The 16,783-nt window shown below is 42.5% G+C and overlaps 1 protein-coding gene across 1 annotated transcript in view; it reads left to right on the top strand.

Annotated features, from left to right (window-relative positions):
• DNER (delta/notch like EGF repeat containing) overlaps nucleotides 1–16,783 on the top strand; it is a 363,927-nt gene that overhangs the window by 171,863 nt on the left and 175,281 nt on the right. The window contains exon 5 of the mRNA XM_015111281.3: nucleotides 1,608–1,753. Coding sequence (XP_014966767.3) covers nucleotides 1,608–1,753 — 146 coding nt within the window. The remainder of the gene's footprint in view (nucleotides 1–1,607; nucleotides 1,754–16,783) is intronic.

Raw genomic sequence — 16,783 nt, 5'->3', positions numbered from 1 at the left:
AGTTCTGGGTTACACGTGCAGAACGTGCAGTTTTGTTACATAGGTATACACATGCCCTGGTGGTTTGCTGCACCCATCAACCCAGCACCTACATTAGGTATTTCTCCTAATGTTATCCCTCCCCTAGTCCCCCACCCCCAGACAGACCCTGGTGTGTAATGGACCCACGTGTCCTCATTGTTCAACTCTCACTTATGAGTCAGAACATGTGGTGTTTGGTTTTTGATCTTGTGATAGTTTGCTAAGAATGATGGTTTCCAGCTTCATTCATGTCCCTGCAAAGGACATGAACTCATCCTTTTTTATGCCTGCCTAGTATTCAATATGTGCCACATTTTCTTAATCCAGTCTATCATCGATGGACATTTGGGTTGGTTCCAAGTCTTTGCTATTGTGAATAGTGCCGCTGTAAAGGTTGTTAGTTCGCATTTAGCTCTTGAAGCCATCTAGATTTACTTTTGTATGGTGTGAGGTGTGAGGGACCCAAACCCTACTCTTTTTCCTGATAATGGAACCCATGTCAGTTGCCTTAGAATCAATTCTTTTCTCTCTCTTTTCCCCACTAGTAGTCCCCTTGGTCTTACAAATGTTTTGTTGTAAAACGATCTATGAATGTGGCTTTGTAATGATGAGGCTTTTTAACTTTCACTCTTGACAGAGCTGAGGAAACCTTTTTTTATCATATTCATGAATTTTGATATTTTGTTTTAAAATTAAAAATCAGATACAAATGAATGTTCATATTAGAAAAAAATGCTCACTTAGTGAAAATAATCATTGATGCAAAAATACTTATAATATTTATTTCTCCCAGTTAGAGGCTATATGTATTCATCAATTTATTCCATATTTATTGCTGCCTAGTATGTATGAATAGCTGCTCTAGGACATAAAGATCATTCAATGACAAATATGGTATGTCAATGATACTGCAATCCATATTCAACTATGATTAATCTGAGTTTATTAGATGGCTAAAACTGTATGGCTTAACTTGATACTGTGGAGTCAGATTGGTGATCAAGTAACATGAATATCTTATCAATTATCAATAAATCCAACAGAGGATGTGTACCCATGCTGCATGCCCACTCCAAGAGGACCAAGACTAGGGCGGGTGATAACTGGGTGGGGCCTTTGAGGATTTCCAGCATTTGTGACTCCACAGTAGCCAGGAGGAGGAGGAGGACTTGGGTAATGCAGGTAAGCTGCTTCTTGGTAGAAGCCTAGGGTTCCAAAGCAGAGATTGAATTCTAAGATGCCAGTACAGGGATGGAATTGAGAGACAAAGCAGCCCTCAGAGGGCAAGGGTGGGAGCAAAGCGAAAGGATCCGAGGTGGTTGCTCAAGCGCCTGGTGCTGATTTTGCTTGGCCTTAGGTGTTTCTTGTGAGGCTTGGGAGGACCAGCCTGCCCTGAAGTCCTGAGGTCTCAGTGGATGGTGGTCGTGCGCTTTATTCCCTTGCCTCATTGCATTTTGTTTTGTCAGACTTGAGTGCTGCCTACACTAAATTCATAATCTGGTAGAAAAGCTGTTGGTAAAGCTTTCAACACACTGCCTTTAAAGAGGAGACACTTGACAATTTCCTTTTGTCTCATTTTCTTTTAGGTTTTGTGAATGATTCTGTGACTAAGTCTATTGTGGCTTTGCGCTTAACTCTGGTGGTGAAGGTCAGCACCTGCGTGCCGGGGGAGAGCCACGCAAATGACTTGGAATGTTCAGGAAAAGGAAAATGCACCACGAAGCCGTCAGAGGTAAGGGGATGCCTGGCAGCTTGCAAATACACATATTTACCTGAATAAATACATAAGTATGTATGTGTTCTTACCCCTTTCATCCTTACTCGCTCTATCTATCTATCTATCTATCTATCTATCTATCTATCTATCTATCTCAAGCCAAGTTGATATATACATTCCTTTTTTTTGATTTTGAGATGGGGTCTCACTCTGTTGCCCAGGCTGGAGTGCAGTGGTGTGATTTTGGCTCACTGCAACCTCTGGCTCCTGGTTTCAAGCAATTCTCCTGTCTCAGCCTCCCGAGTAGCTGGGACCACAGGCACGCACCACCATGCCCTGCTAATTTTTGTATTTTTAGTAGAGACAGGGTTTCGCCATGTTGGCCTGGCTGGTCTGGAACTCCTGGCCTCAAGCCATCCCGCCGCCTTGGCCTCCCACAGTGCTGGGACTACAGGCGTGAGCCACTGTGCCCACTCCAATAGATAAAATTTAACCATTACAAGATTCTGTCTATTTTTCTAATTCCTTGTTGCCTCCTTTCAACCCAATTAAATCCCTTGCTCATAAACTTAAGGGAGTAGTTTAAAAACTGAAATGCTGGTTGGACATAGGACATGAGTATTTAGAGACTTCAGGACTGAAGATTTCAGTTTGGGACTCATCTGAATATGAATGGAATTAAAATCACTGGGATGGGGAAAGTGCACTGTGAACATTAGCAAGAGTGGAAAGGAAGAAAACAAGCGCATGTGCTAAAGAATCCCCCAAATGGACGGCTTCAATTATATGCCAGTATGCAACATATAGATATTTAAATCTCCATGTGATTTTCAAAGTAATTGTAATAAATTTGTGTAGTGATAGATCCTCTTGCTTTGGTATAAAGTAGAGATTTTGTGAGAAGTAGCGGTCATTATAGCCAGTAGTACAATCAAGAGAAATGGAAGAAAGAAAAGGTAAACACAGTCATTCACTTACCCGTTTGGGGGACTGTTGCGTGCCAATGTGGTAATTTCCTCCTTAGGCTTTGCTTTTCCCTGGCTATGATAATAGAGTTACAGACGTCAGAGGAAAGTAAGAGAAGAAACCGAGAAGAGGCATGGACGAGATGACCCATTACCTTTGCTCTTTGAGGAGCTGGCATCAGAAACACTATGGGAGCCCTGAGCCCTGTTCTGCTTTTTCTTCAGCAGATGTGGCCAGGGCATGGGGCAAGGCCCAAGTACAGCTTCCTTCTCTGCCTCCTGTTTTCTGTTTCCAGGCAGCAGTTTGGGAGTCAGAAGAACAAAGGACCACAGCAGTCGTTGAGGTCAACCTTCATCGGTATAGAACTCCTTTAAAACATACTTTTTTTTTTTTGAGACAGAGTCTTGCTGTGACACCCAGGCTGGAGTGCAATGGCGCGATCTTGGCTCACTGCAACCTCACCTTCTGGGTTTAAGTGATTCTCCTGCTTCAGCCTCCCAAGTAGCTGGGATTACAGGCATGTGCCACTATGTCCAGCTAATTTTTATATTTTTAGCAGAGACAAGGTTTCACCGTGTTGGCCAGGCTGGTCGCAAACTCCTGACCTCAAGTGATCTGCATGCCTCAGCCTCCCAAAGTGTTGGGTTTACAGGCGTGAGCCAATGCACCTGGCCCAGAGCTTCCTTAAAATATTTTGCAGGTGGACTCCAGGGTCCACCTGAAGATCTCTAACAAGGAAGACTTCATACCTTACAAGGGGGCCAATTCCAGTAGGGGACATCTATTCCCCTCACCACTCACTACATCCATCTCCAGCACCTTTTCTTTATTTTCCTCTCTAGTTATACACATATTTCTATTGAAGTTAATGTTCAGTGACAGTGGATTCCCAAACCCCAAAAGAGCATGGTTTGTTTGAGATTTTGAGGGTAGCACAGGTAGGCGATCGTCATGTTATTTGAATGTATGTGTGTTGTGGGCTTCTCTGCAGGCAAGCCCTACCTAGGAGGCTCTGCCTGGAAGCTTCAAATGGACTCATTGAAAAGGCAATAGAGGTAGGTGTGTAGCACCTGGCAGGCAACTTGGCCAGCCTTGTCAAATGTGAAAAAAAGTGACTCAAACACTGTGGTGAAGAATCCAAATTAGTTTTAGCAGATCCTTTCAGAGGCAGCACATCTCCATTAGGGGGTAGCAGCTTCTTTGAAGAGCTTCCAGTGCCTTTGAGCTAACACCTCCTCCTTCCGCATTGCTTCCCGGCTCCATCTCAGGTGTTTCTGGTAGAGCCTCTGTTGTCATTGATTCTGTATTGCCCTTCAGTCAATTTAAGGAAACTGTGGCAATAATCTTATCTGAGCCATTAATATTACCCCTCAGTGACTCTAAGCAAATGATTAGGTTGGAATGACCATGTCCATTTCATTCTAAGACATACCACCTTGGTGCACACTGTTAAGTTGGAGAGAAATGTCTGGGGGGACTTGAACTCCCTAAGGCAGGAACAGAGGGAATGGAAAATCTGTTTTTTTTTTTTTGTTTGTTTGTTTGTTTGTTTTTTGTGCCTACTTGGGTTCCTGTGACTTTTTGTGATTGTTGCAATGGCTGTTTCAGTGTCTTAGAAGTAGCTTGCTAGCAATGAAAAACTGTTGTCATCACTTTTTTTTTCTTTTTACTGTTTCCTAAAATTAGAAGTTATATAGTCCAACCTTCCACCCAATGTAAGAATCCACTCCATAGCACAAAACAAATAGAACTGTATTTTGTGATTTAATTTTATCGTTTCTAATCATTTTTATGTCTTTTTATTAGATCATCCATCAAAATAAAAGCAATTCTGTTATTTCCACCCCGCTTTCATTTGGTAATGGAACTCATTTCTTTTCTGTCAGAGGCACTTGGGCGAGGGCGTATTTCACAATTCCAAGCTGATGTGTGGTTTGTGACAAAGCTCAAGCTTGCTGTTCTTGATATTGCAGTATTTGGGGAAGGTCTTTATAAACGTTTACTTCAATACTGCCAGGAGCTCTCTGTGCTTGAACACTCCTTTCCTGTTACCAAGGATTGATTCTGATCTTTCCTTCTCCTTAAAAAGAACTTTAGATCTCTCTTTGAACGTGGTCACCAAGGTTGTTAGGCTACCAGCGGCTGCCTATTGGTGATTGACTCCTTAATTATCTTACGGGTGAGTGTCAGGGCGTCAGCATGGGGCTCTTGGTTGGTTTAGGCCTTAATTCTTCTTTAGATCCAAATTAGATTCTATGGACTGAGTCTCTCTAGGTCAAGAAATTTGTATTTGGAGGAACAGGAACATTGGATGGAGATTATATGTATATAATTACATATATAATCTATATTATATAATTAATATATAATATATAAATTATATAATCACATATATATGTGATTTGTTTTAAGGAACTGGCTCATGCAATTGTGGGGTGTTGGCAAGTGCAAAATCTAATGGGGGAGGCCTATAGACTGGAGACTCAGGAAAGAGTTGCAGTTTGAGTCCAAAGGCTGTCTGCATGCAGAATCCCATCTTGTGTAGCGGAGGTCAGCCTTTTGTTCTCTTTGGGTCTTTAACTGATTGGATGAGGCCACTCACGTTATGAAGGGCAATCTACTTTTCTTAGCCCATTTATGCTGGAGGATACATTTTTTTGAATTTTTGTATGAGTGAATAATCAGACCTTGGCAACGACCTTGAGCAGTTGGATATAAGTAACTCCCACATGCTTAGCATTCCAATAATGGAACACTAGGTATATGAAACTGTACCGATCTCATCCAAAATACCTTCACAGAAACATTCAGAATGATGTTTGACCAAATAGCTGGGCACCGTGGCTCAGCCAAGTTGATACGTAAAATTAACCACCAGCAGATTCTCTCTCTTCTTCTAATTCCCTATTGACCCCATTTCTACCCAGTTGAATCCCTTCCCCCCAAAGTTAAGTTTGCCCCTGGCGAAAAGTCATATTCCAGGTCCTTTGCTCAGCTGTGGATGTGTTTTGTTGGGCAGCAGGGTGATTCTGATGTCAGAGCCGATTGTGGACAACAGTCCTGAAAACAGAGGTCTCAGAAAAGTGCTTCTCATCTGCCCCTTCCTACCGACTCCCTAAAGGACGTGCATAGCATCTTTTCGTCCAAGGACTGTGTTGTTAATGATTTCAAGTCCACATGGAGTTAATAATAAAGATAAATGTTAGGCAGTGATATAATGGTTCAATAACGATCCCATCGTTTTCCTGTTGGTTGGCTCTGGCCTATGTTCATAGGTAAATGGGATCAGGACTCCACTCTGAGAAGGCTCTCTAGAAACCTCACTATCTCTTGCCTTAGGAATCCACCATCCTTAATCTATTAGGATCGCATACCAGAGCTGACCACTGAGACTTTGTTGTGAGAGAGAATTGAGCTGGCATCATGCTCAAGTCTTCTAGAGCCCAGGGGTGGGCCTGTCTCTGAGAGAAGCTCTTCCATTTCTGGCCCCTGATGAGTCCTGACTTCTGTGACATCTCCTCCTACCTTTGGAATTTGAAGTCTCAAGCTCTGGGAAGTCCTACTCTTCTTACCTACAACTGAGTTCTTTCAGTTGGGTTTGGTTTATTGGAAATGATCAATGACCCGAACCAGTTACTTTGTCCATTGCTTGATAATACCAACTGTCCTTGTTCTATAGCCCATGTGGCCAAGATGGGAGACACTGTCCTTTCAGGTCCGTGTCTGCCTCGTATCTGTTTTCTCCTGTTCCAAAACCGTGTGCCTCCTTTTTAGGACTCCCTGTAAATGATCGTTTCTTGGACTTGTCTATTTCCAGATTTACTCACAGAGTGACACACACGCCATGGCTGATGTACGAGCAGCCTCTTCATTGTCTGACCCCAGCCCCTCGCACAACCCCTGCACCCCCAGTTCCACCCTCAGATCTCTGTGGTTTTGCTTGTGCTGCTCCGCATCTGGAGTGCTTATCTGCCTCACTGGCCCTGCTCCCTCTGAGCCTCTACCACTTACCCTTCCACCTCCCCAACTATTTTTCAGGCTCAGCTCAAAATCTTCCTGCTTCCAGAAGCTGTCCTTAATCCCCAATGGGAAGTAGGTCCCTCCTCTGAAGTCCTGTAGAATTTTCCTTCTGTTGTGGGAACACATGACTTTTGATTTATGCTTCTATGTCTTTATATTCATTAATGTTTTGCATTCGCTTCATTGCAGGGTTATTGAACACCTGCTGTGTGTCTGGTACCCTGTAGGCTCTGGGGGATACATACTAGTCTAGCAAGACATGGCCTCTGAGAAGCAGTTACAAGGTCGCGGGGACAGGGTGCTGGATGAGTAACTCATAGATTAGAGAGCAGTATGTTGTGTGCTGTGGGAGAGGTTTGCAAGTACATTTCTGAGAGCCCAGAGAAATGTCTGACTCAGATGCGAGATCACGGAGAACCTCCTTTGGAATCTCAGAAGGTGAGCTCTTCGACGTTAGTGACTGTGCCTGGTTCATTCAGTATCTGTCGTAAAAACTACCATGGTGCTTTCCAAACAGGGGATGCTCAGGAACTGTCTATGAACTGGACGCAAAAAAACAAAAGAACGGAAATAAGATATGAATCCAGTTGTCTGAGTTTTGAGTTAGATATGTGCTTTGAGTTCGATACTTGCTCAGTATAGGAGCATGAAAAGTAAATGGTGAATTTAGTTTTACAAAATAGTGAGAAAATATTCTCTGATCTAAGGCCATCTCACAGATTGCGTGACCCAGAAAGTTGTAGTAACCCCTTGGGAACATTTTAAGCAGCATTGCCAGTTCTTCCCTATCATTTCAAAAAGAAGTAGGTCAGGAAAATTTGAACCCATGGATCTTTGATCCTATCCTCTGTTGGTATGAAAGCATCAGCGAACTCCCCTTCAGGTTCGGAAGTGGGAATGTACAGAAGTGCAAGAGAAGATGTCATCTTCACTCACCCATCACTTCCCTGAGAGCTCATTCCTCCACATCATTAGTGTAACACAAAAGTCCTCATGAGACCTTGAAAGGCACCGTGACCTGGTCGGGTTATAAGAAAGGAACAGGATGGGAGGGGAGCCGAGGGAGCCCACAAAGAATCAAAGGAAAGACCTTCCCTGCATCCTTTTCAGCACCAAAACTGCAGCTTGCAAGGAGGACATCAGAACATACAGTTACTTTGTAATAGTTCTGTTCAGTGTGTGGTGGGCTTCGGAGCCCAGAGTTCTGCCAGCACTCTGGAGGAATTTCTCCTTTCACTAGGGAAGGAAACAGTGAGAGGGGGTGCAGAGTGGGATAGTGAATGGGAAATACTTGATAAACCAGTGGCGAGTGTTATTACAGATAAAAGAGGCTAATTTATTATAAGAAATTATTTTTCTTGGGCTGGGCATGGTGGCTCACGCCTGTGATCCCAGCACTTTTGGAGGCCGAGGCGGGCGAATCACCTGAGGTGGGAAGTTCAAGACCAGCCTGACCAGCATGGAGAAACCCCGTCTCTACTAAAAATACAAAATTACCACCAAAAATGATACATATGTGACATAATGCATATGTTAGTCTGATTTATTCATTCCACAGTATATACTTAAAGTTTATTCTTAGCAATTTTCAAGTATACAGCATCATTAACTACAGTCACCATGTTGTACGATAAATCTCTTGAACTTAAAAAAAATACAAAATTAGCCGGGCATGGTGACGCATGCCTGTAATCCCAGCTACTCGGGAGGCTGAGGCAGGAGAATCGTTTGAACCCAGGAGGCAGAGGTTGTGCTGAGATGAGATTGCGCCATTGCACTCCAGCCTGGGCGACTTATGACAATGTTCATTAAACATTTTTGGGTCAGAGAGCAGATGCTCCAGACTTAATGCTAACGTGAAGATGTCTGAGATACGTTTATTTGCTAACAGCAGGGTGATTTCTTCCACAGATTTTACTTGCAGAAACGGCTTTGTGGACTTCTGAGAGAGAGAGTGCTTTTATGAGTAATAAAAGTACAATAATAATTATTAGAAACACATTAACCATAGAGATCATAAGAGTAAGTGCAGCCCAGCTGTTGCTTTTTTTAATGAGTAAAGAATTAGCCTGTCTAGAATTTCATTGACTTGTGTTTGAATTATAATTCTTGGTACTAACGTAATTAAAAAGCCATTGCTGCATTTTGTGTTACAGAACAGAAGGATGATTGTATCGTCGCCTGCACAGAAAATGCAATAACATATTTGAATCGTTTATTATAAATTAAAAAATTAATTCTAAAATTATCTCCCAAAGGATAGACATCTTATCATGTTTCTATTTCAGGAGGTCAAAATGTATGTCCCATTCGGACAGTTACAGAGGCATTGGGGAATGTTGGTGGCGTGCTAAATGTATTAGGGCGAGGATTATATCATTGGTAACATTTTCGGGGTCAGAGAATTTAGAGTAGAAGGAGATTTTAGAGGTCTCTCCACCTATTTTATCTTAAACACCAGGAAATCAGGGGCTAAGAGATATTTAAGTCATTTATCCAAGGCCCAAGAGCTAATTTTTGGTAAAGCCAGAACAAGAATGAAGGGAGATTTCTGGGCTTTTCTCTGGGGTTCCTCCTGCTGAGCAACACTGCCTCTAATGCCCTCCACCCCCTCTAGGAGGACATTCAGGATTATAGCAGCCTTTGTAGCCCATTCAGTGTCCTTATGCAAAGTTTTAATGTTTACTATGAGAAAAAACAGGTAGCAGGTAGAAATACATTTTTGCGTTTTTTTATTTTGGCAGGGTCGGGGGTTGACCTTATGGCATTTTGGTGCAGCATTCTCAAACCTTAATGTGCACGTGAATCATATGAGGATCTTGTTAAATGCAGAATGTGACCAGTGGGTCTGGGATGGCCCTGAGATGCTCTGCAAGCGATGCCTACACTGCCAGCCTGGGGACCACGGACCTTAGACCAATGCACTAAAGGCGGGGGTCTCATGACCTTTCAGAGAGACGTAGAAGATTTAGCCCCCTCTCTTCCATGATCTTATTTGGCATGTGTTGTACTGGGGCACAAAACTCCCTGGGTTTTTCTGTCTCCAGAGCAAAGTTTGAGAAAATGAGGGTACAGGTGAAATCAGTAATTTGGGGAACATGAGAATTCCCACAGCTGTGGCCCGCAGCCTTCATACGCCGCCAGGAACTGTCTATGTGCGGCCCGATTTCACACTTCATTTGCTACAGATTTTAAGTCTTGACAAAGAGGAGAGATACTCATGTCATAACTGTATGGGAGACATAACTATTGTTCTTAGATTTTAATTCATAATGTTTAATATACAGAAATAAGGCTCTGGCTAGACTTTTATGACCAAGAGCAGAACATGATCACTTTGGAGCTTGCTGAGTCAGCTTTCCTTGTTCTTCGTCCCCCTGGAGTGCTTATGCCTTTGTCCTCTTTTTCAGTTCATAAGTCAGTGTGTATGTGAGAGCTGCTGGAAACGAATGGCTATGCCTGGGGTGGGTGCCCGTATGGGGCTGCTGCCTCATTGCCCCTCTGTAGGGACCCGAAAACCATCTGCTTGTTCCCAGAGAGGGGTCTCTTGCACTTATCACCTTGGAGGATTCATTCATTTTCATTCGTCATCCAGTGTCTTGTGAGCATCTTTTCTCTATCAAGCACAAACTAAGCTCCAACCAAACCAGGGTGAGGACACAGATGTGTCCCTGCTGCCCTGATATTTCATGTCAGAAAACTGGCATTGGAAGTCACTGACCTCCCCGCTTATCTGAGGCCTAAATCCCCTGTAAACCATTTCTGACCTCCTCAGTCTTCCTCAGACTCTAACTATGTATCTAGCCAATGACCATCAGATGCAAGTTGGTACTTCTTTCAGATTTTGAGGGAAAAACTCCTTTTAGCATTTCTCCACCACGGTCTTCGGTCCTCTGCACCCACTCCAAATATGGCTTTAAATTATAAGGGGACTCATCTATTTCCCTGAAGTCTGATGAGATTAGACCTTTAGTTTGTCTCATGGTAATTGCTCCATTCCTTCTTTGAACTCATCTTACATTTTAAAAATCAGTCTGGGCTGGGCGCGGTGGCTCACACCTGTAATCCCAGCACTTTGGGAGGCTGAGGTGGGTGCATCACCTGAGGTCAGGAGTTCGAGAACAGCCTGGCCAACATTGTGAAACCCCATCTCTACTAAAAATACAATTAGCTGGGTGTGGTGGCATGCACCTGTAATCCTAGCTACTAGGGAGGCTGAGGCAGGAGAATCGCCAGAGTTTGCAGTGAGCCGAGATCATGCCATTGTACTCCAGCCTTGGCAACAGAGTGAGATTGTCTCAGAAAAAAAAAAAAAATCAGTCTGGCTTTACAACATCTCTTTCCAAGTTGTGGGGTGTCAGGTGGTTTCCGAGTGGCTAGCTGCATGTGTCTGAGGATGCTGCTATTAGGGGATGGTATAGTAGCACTTTTTCGAACCACCAATGGACTCTGGGCATTGGCAACTAATGAGTCTTAATGGCAGGCAGGGTTGGATTTGGAAACTTTCTCCAAGGTATTAGTTGAGATCTACTGGCCGTCTGGACAAACATTACCCCCTTTCTGGACTTCCATCATGCTTTTGTTTTCAGAACTTGACTCATTTTCTGCCTATTGAGTTATAGACTCGAAGATTTGTCTACTGGGTACTGTTAGTCGTTTTATTTAAAAAACTGTTTGGCTTCACCTAGCCTTGTGGTTTTTAGACATTTTGGTCTCAAGATCCCTTAAATTCTTAGAAATGATTGAGGACCCCAAAGAGCTTTTGTCGATTGGGTTACATCTATTGATATTTAATGCATTAAATTAAAACTGAGGAATTAAAAAATATAGCCAGGCACGGTGGCTCATGCCTGTAATCTCAGCACTTTGGGAGGCCGATGCAGGCCGATCACCTGTGGTCAGGAGTTCAAGACTGGCCTAGCCAACATGGCGAAACCCTGTCTCTACTAAAAATACAAAAATTAGCTGGGCATGGTGGTGGGTGCCTATAATCCCAGCTACTTGGGAGGGTGAGTCAGGAGAATTGCTTGAACCCAGGTGGCAGAGGTTGCAGTGAGTCGAGATCGTGCCAGGGCACTGCAGCTTGGGCAACAAAGCGAGACTCCATCTCAAAAAAAAAAAAAAGAAGAATTAAAAAATATAAATTCATCTTATTAGTAAACCCAATAAACTCATCACATGTTAACATAATAATACCTTTTAAATGAATAATAATTATAGTTCTAAATCAAAACAAAATAGAAGAGTGGCATTGTTTTCATTTTTACAAATTTCTTTAATGTCTGGTTTAAAAGAAGACAGCTACCGCCGGGCGCGGTGGCTCACGCCTGTAATCCCAGCACTTTGGGAGGCCGAGGCGGGCGGATCACAAGGTCAGGAGATTGAGACCACGGTGAAACCCCGTCTCTACTAAAAATACAAAAAAATTAGCCGGGCGCGGTTGTGGGCGCCTGTAGTCCCAGCTACTTGGGAGGCTGAGGCAGGAGAATGGCGTAAACCCAGGAGGCGGAGCTTGCAGTGAGCCGAGATCGCGCCACTGCACTCCAGCCTGGGCGACAGAGCGAGACTCCGTCTCAAAAAAAAAAAAGTAAAAAAATAAAAAAAATAAAAAAAATAAAAGAAGACAGCTGGATTTTCACATTTGCTTCTGCATTCAATCTGTTACAATATGTTGTTTTCGTTGAAGTCTAAGAAGAAAATACAGCCTCAATAGATACTTAGTTGAAAATGGGATACATATTTTAATAGCCTTTCAGATATTTGTGGAATTCTTGAAAATACTCCAAAATTTGACATGTGAAAGATTCTTAAAGGTTAATTCAATGTGGACTCTGAAGCCATATCGAACGCTTGCAGTCTGTTTCATTACAATCTATTTGTCTGTTTCATTACCATCTATTGGTCTGTTACGTTACAATCTATTGGTCTGTTTCATTACAATCTATTGGCCTGTTTCATTACAATCTATTGGTCTATTCCATTACGATCTATTGGTCTGTCTTGTGTTTTGGATCTTTTGCCGGTGAATGGGTTTGGTAACATCACACATCAGTCCTTTGGAAAACATTGGATCACTGAGTTATACAGAGTTTCCAAATGTTGACACATTTCATTTTACAGTATCAAAAAAATCACGTCTGGTCATCAGAAAAGTCTTTAAGTATTGGGAATCTGTCAAGCTAGCATAAAAGTTTTCCAAAATTCTAATTTGCTCTTGAAAGCTCAGATTTTATCTCTGACAACAAAAACTGTTGGTTATTTTCCTTGAAGTGATAGGCTCACTTTGTTCATTTGAGAGAAAATGTCCGCCAAATAGCCATGTCTGAATAACCACAGTTTGTCTTTCAGTCATTTTTTTAAGGAAAAAGGATGTTCCATGAAAAATGGACAAGCTCAGGTCACGGCGAACGATGGCCCAAATGTGCTTTCTTGAGGGAGCCGTGGTGCTTCCCGTGTGGAGCAGGAAGGCCTGGTGCACACATTCCATTGTCAGACAGAATGTTGGAAAGATGTGCACTCCAGGGTTGAGAGTGCATTCATCAAATTTTAATTTTTACTGCCGCATCAAGGACTTTCGAGGTGAAACTGACATTTTTTTCCTCTCTGCAAATGCCTCGTGATGGTGATGATCCCAGTCTACTGCTTCAAAGCCGTGGCTTTGCCTCTTACCAAGGCATCAGCAGTTTTTCTCACTATTGTTTTTACATCTTTGGTGTCCATGTCAACAGAGTGGAAAAGGCACATCATGTCTTAATATTATTATAAAATCGGTTTGACCTCATGGACCTCCTGAAAGGATCTCAGGGGCCCACTGGAGTACTGGAAATCACATTTTGAGATCCTCTGTTCTGGTTCAGGCCATGCCTCTAATCCTTTTTGTCTAGACCTGTTTTGACTTTGTTTACCTTTAACTTATTATTCTGAGCACCCTTAGTTTAGTTTTGAATAATTCAGTTTTTTCTCTCTTTGATCTTGAAAATCCACACAATAGTCTCTCCTCTGTGGTGATTCTTTGAATGGCTTCCTTGTAACAGCTCTGGGTCAATCTACTAAAAGCAGATTTGACAAACTCCCCATCTTTGTCTGCTCCTTAATCCCCTCAACCCCATCTCTTGCATTTCCACCCACACCCCCACGCCCAGCCCGAGATCAGCAGCTGTCTCCCTTATTATTCCAAAGGCACTTTCTCTCTTTTCCCTTCTCTGCCAGCAGCCCACGTGCGGCCAGGTTAGAAGTGAACTGAACATTCCCCCAAGTCCTGTTGAAAGATAAAATGAAAGCCAGCCAGTTAAAGTTACAGAAATCTTCTAAAGTGGTTAAAACCAACTTTTCTGATAAACATTGTTGAAAACTTTCTAGACAGTAAAAAGAAACAAGGAAATTGAGCAGTTGCTTTCCAGGAAATTGGTCGGCTTCCCTGGGCTTCATTTCTCGGGTTCCACCCGGGGCCTGGGACCTTCTCCTTGCAGGAAGGCCTGAGAATTTGCCCCTGGATCTTTATGTTGGGAAGACAGTCATGATGGTGGGGAGGAAGCCAGATTATAGCAACCAAGGAGGAGCTTTGGCAATCTGTGGGGCTTGCCTTTTTTATAAGTTTGACATTGAAAAGAAGGACAGAGTGGGATGGTACCTGAGTGGGAAATTTGGTCAAAAGAAAGGCTTTTGCTTCTAGAGCAGAGGATGCATCACATTGAAATAGGCAGAGGGAAAGAAACTGGCAGCTGGGGAGGCGGGAGCTGTTGGAATGGTTAGGTGGGATGTAATTAACAGATGAAGGTCTTGGAGGGGATGGAATTGACAGAGGTGGGGAAAGCTACAGGGAGGGGGAGGGAACCTTCCTTTTCTGAGCAAGTGATGTCAGGCAAAAGACTTGACAGAGGTGCTTTACATTTTAAAAATGGAGGTGAAATTCAAATGACGTAAGATTAACCATTTTAAGGTGAACTATTCAATGGCATTAAGTACATTCAGCTTCATGCAGCCACCATCTCTGTCTAGTTCCAAAACATTCTCGTCACCCCCAAAATAAAGCACCATATTCATTAAGCAGTTACTCCCCATTTGTCCCTTCCCCCAAACCCTGTCAACCACCAATCTGCATTCTGTCTCTGTGGATTTACTGCTCTGGACATTTCATATAAAGGGAATCATATTAAATGGACCTTTTGTGTCTGCTTCTTTCACTCAGCATAATGTTTTCTGTCCCATCCATATTGTAGCATGTATCACTACTTCCTTACTTTATATGGCTGGGTAATGTTCCATTGTATGGATATACCACAGGGTCCATTTATCACTGATAGACCTTTGGGTTGTTTCTACCTTTTGGCTATTGTGGTTAATGCTGCTATGAACACGTCTGTACAAGTATTTGTTTGAGTCCTTGTTTTCAGTTCTTTTGGGTGAATACCTAAGGAGTAGAATTGCTGGTTCACATGCCAATTCTATGTGTTACTTTTTGAGGAGTTACCAAAGTGTTTTTTGCAGTGGCTGAAACATTTTGCATTCCCACCAGCAATGTACAAGTGTTCTAATGTCTCCACATACAAACACTTTTTCTTTTCCATTTTTTTTGATTCTTGCCATCCTGTGAGTGTGAATTGGTATCTTGTGCTTTTGACTTGCATTTCTCTAATGATCAATGATGCTATGTTAATCAAAGCTTTATGAAAAAAATATTATAGGTGCTTTATGTCTTTGGAAAAAAATGAGTTTCCCCAACCAAACTGAATTCCAACCATATGCTGTTTGTCCATGAGGCAGATCGGGCTTACAGGGCAAGAAACAACGGTACACATCACTTTGTTGAATTGCTTGAGAGCAGCACTCCTGGAAATAGTGGATTGCTTTGCTTTGGGTGAAGGTAGAATTTGCTGGGAGCTGCCTTTGAATATTGGCCTAGGTTAGGGCAGAGCTGGCATATCTGCTCACTCTCAGGTTATGCTTTGTCTGAGAGTCTTTTAGAAGCTTGGTTTGTTTCTAGGGAATGTAAAACAAGGCAAATTCAGAGAAGATGGTACCCTAATATTGCCTTGACCCAAAAAGAAGTCACCACCACTGTGGGAAAAGGGCAGGTCATACCTCACCCCCAGCATCTGTCAGGCTGTCATGAATGCTCTTATGGGTTTCTTCCTTTAGATTGCCTTTTCCTTGTACTCCAAGAATAATTCCAAGAAACTTGGCCTAAACCCACATATCTGTTACCGATTGGTAACAGGGGAATCATTCCGTACTCAATTTTCTTTCACATAATGGGCATTTTAAAGCTAAGATCAGCATTTAATTGAGTCACGGGCATTAGTTCTTTCCAAGTTCATAGCAGAGGAGAGTTTCTAGTTTAATGATATTTCTGTGGTTAAATAGGATATTTCCAAGTCAATAAGGGATAGAGAAGCTGACTCCAGAAGGGAATAAGAAAGCTCCCCCTGCAATTTGGCAGCTGCTCAGTAATGGACAAACCCAGCAAGGTTGCTACAGGCCTTCTCAGACCGTTGCCATGAATGCAGTCATCTCTCTTTTGTGTGACTGTAGTTAGTTTCCATGCAATTTCTGGGCAGAAAATTTGAGCCGTGTCTCAGTCCTCAGACAGAAGTGGTTATGTGATATGTGCAATGGGATATCGTTTAGGGCTCGAATGGAGAAAGAAGGGCACAGCGGAGTCTAACATGACAGTCTTCCTGGGAATCTGAAGAGGCCCTGGCAAATGTGGAATGTCCCAGAGTTGCCCAGAGTTTAAAGGTCATTAATTATGTAGGACATCAGAGCTGTCATTTATGCGTTTTGTTTTTGCACAGTGACAATATTTTGGCAGGAATCTGGGGAAACATTGAAGTATATGAACAGAGTAAGTAACTATAGCTGTTTATAGAATTTCATTTATATATTTCATAAATAATTATGCATGTGTGTTTAGGTCTATATCTATAGAAAAACTTAAAATTTTTTTTTGCTTTCTCTCTCTTCATTCTATCTCCACATTATAGTTCAATAAGTGCTTTTTAAACTTCTTTAGTGTGTTTTTCATTTTTCTTTTCTATTAACCTTCTTCATTTTTTTTTT

The sequence above is a fragment of the Macaca mulatta genome, chromosome 12, assembly GCF_049350105.2.
Source record: "Macaca mulatta isolate MMU2019108-1 chromosome 12, T2T-MMU8v2.0, whole genome shotgun sequence".
NCBI lineage: Eukaryota > Metazoa > Chordata > Mammalia > Primates > Cercopithecidae > Macaca > Macaca mulatta.
The sequence above is the reverse complement of the archived record's forward strand: the minus strand, read 5'-3'. Positions and strand labels throughout refer to the sequence as shown.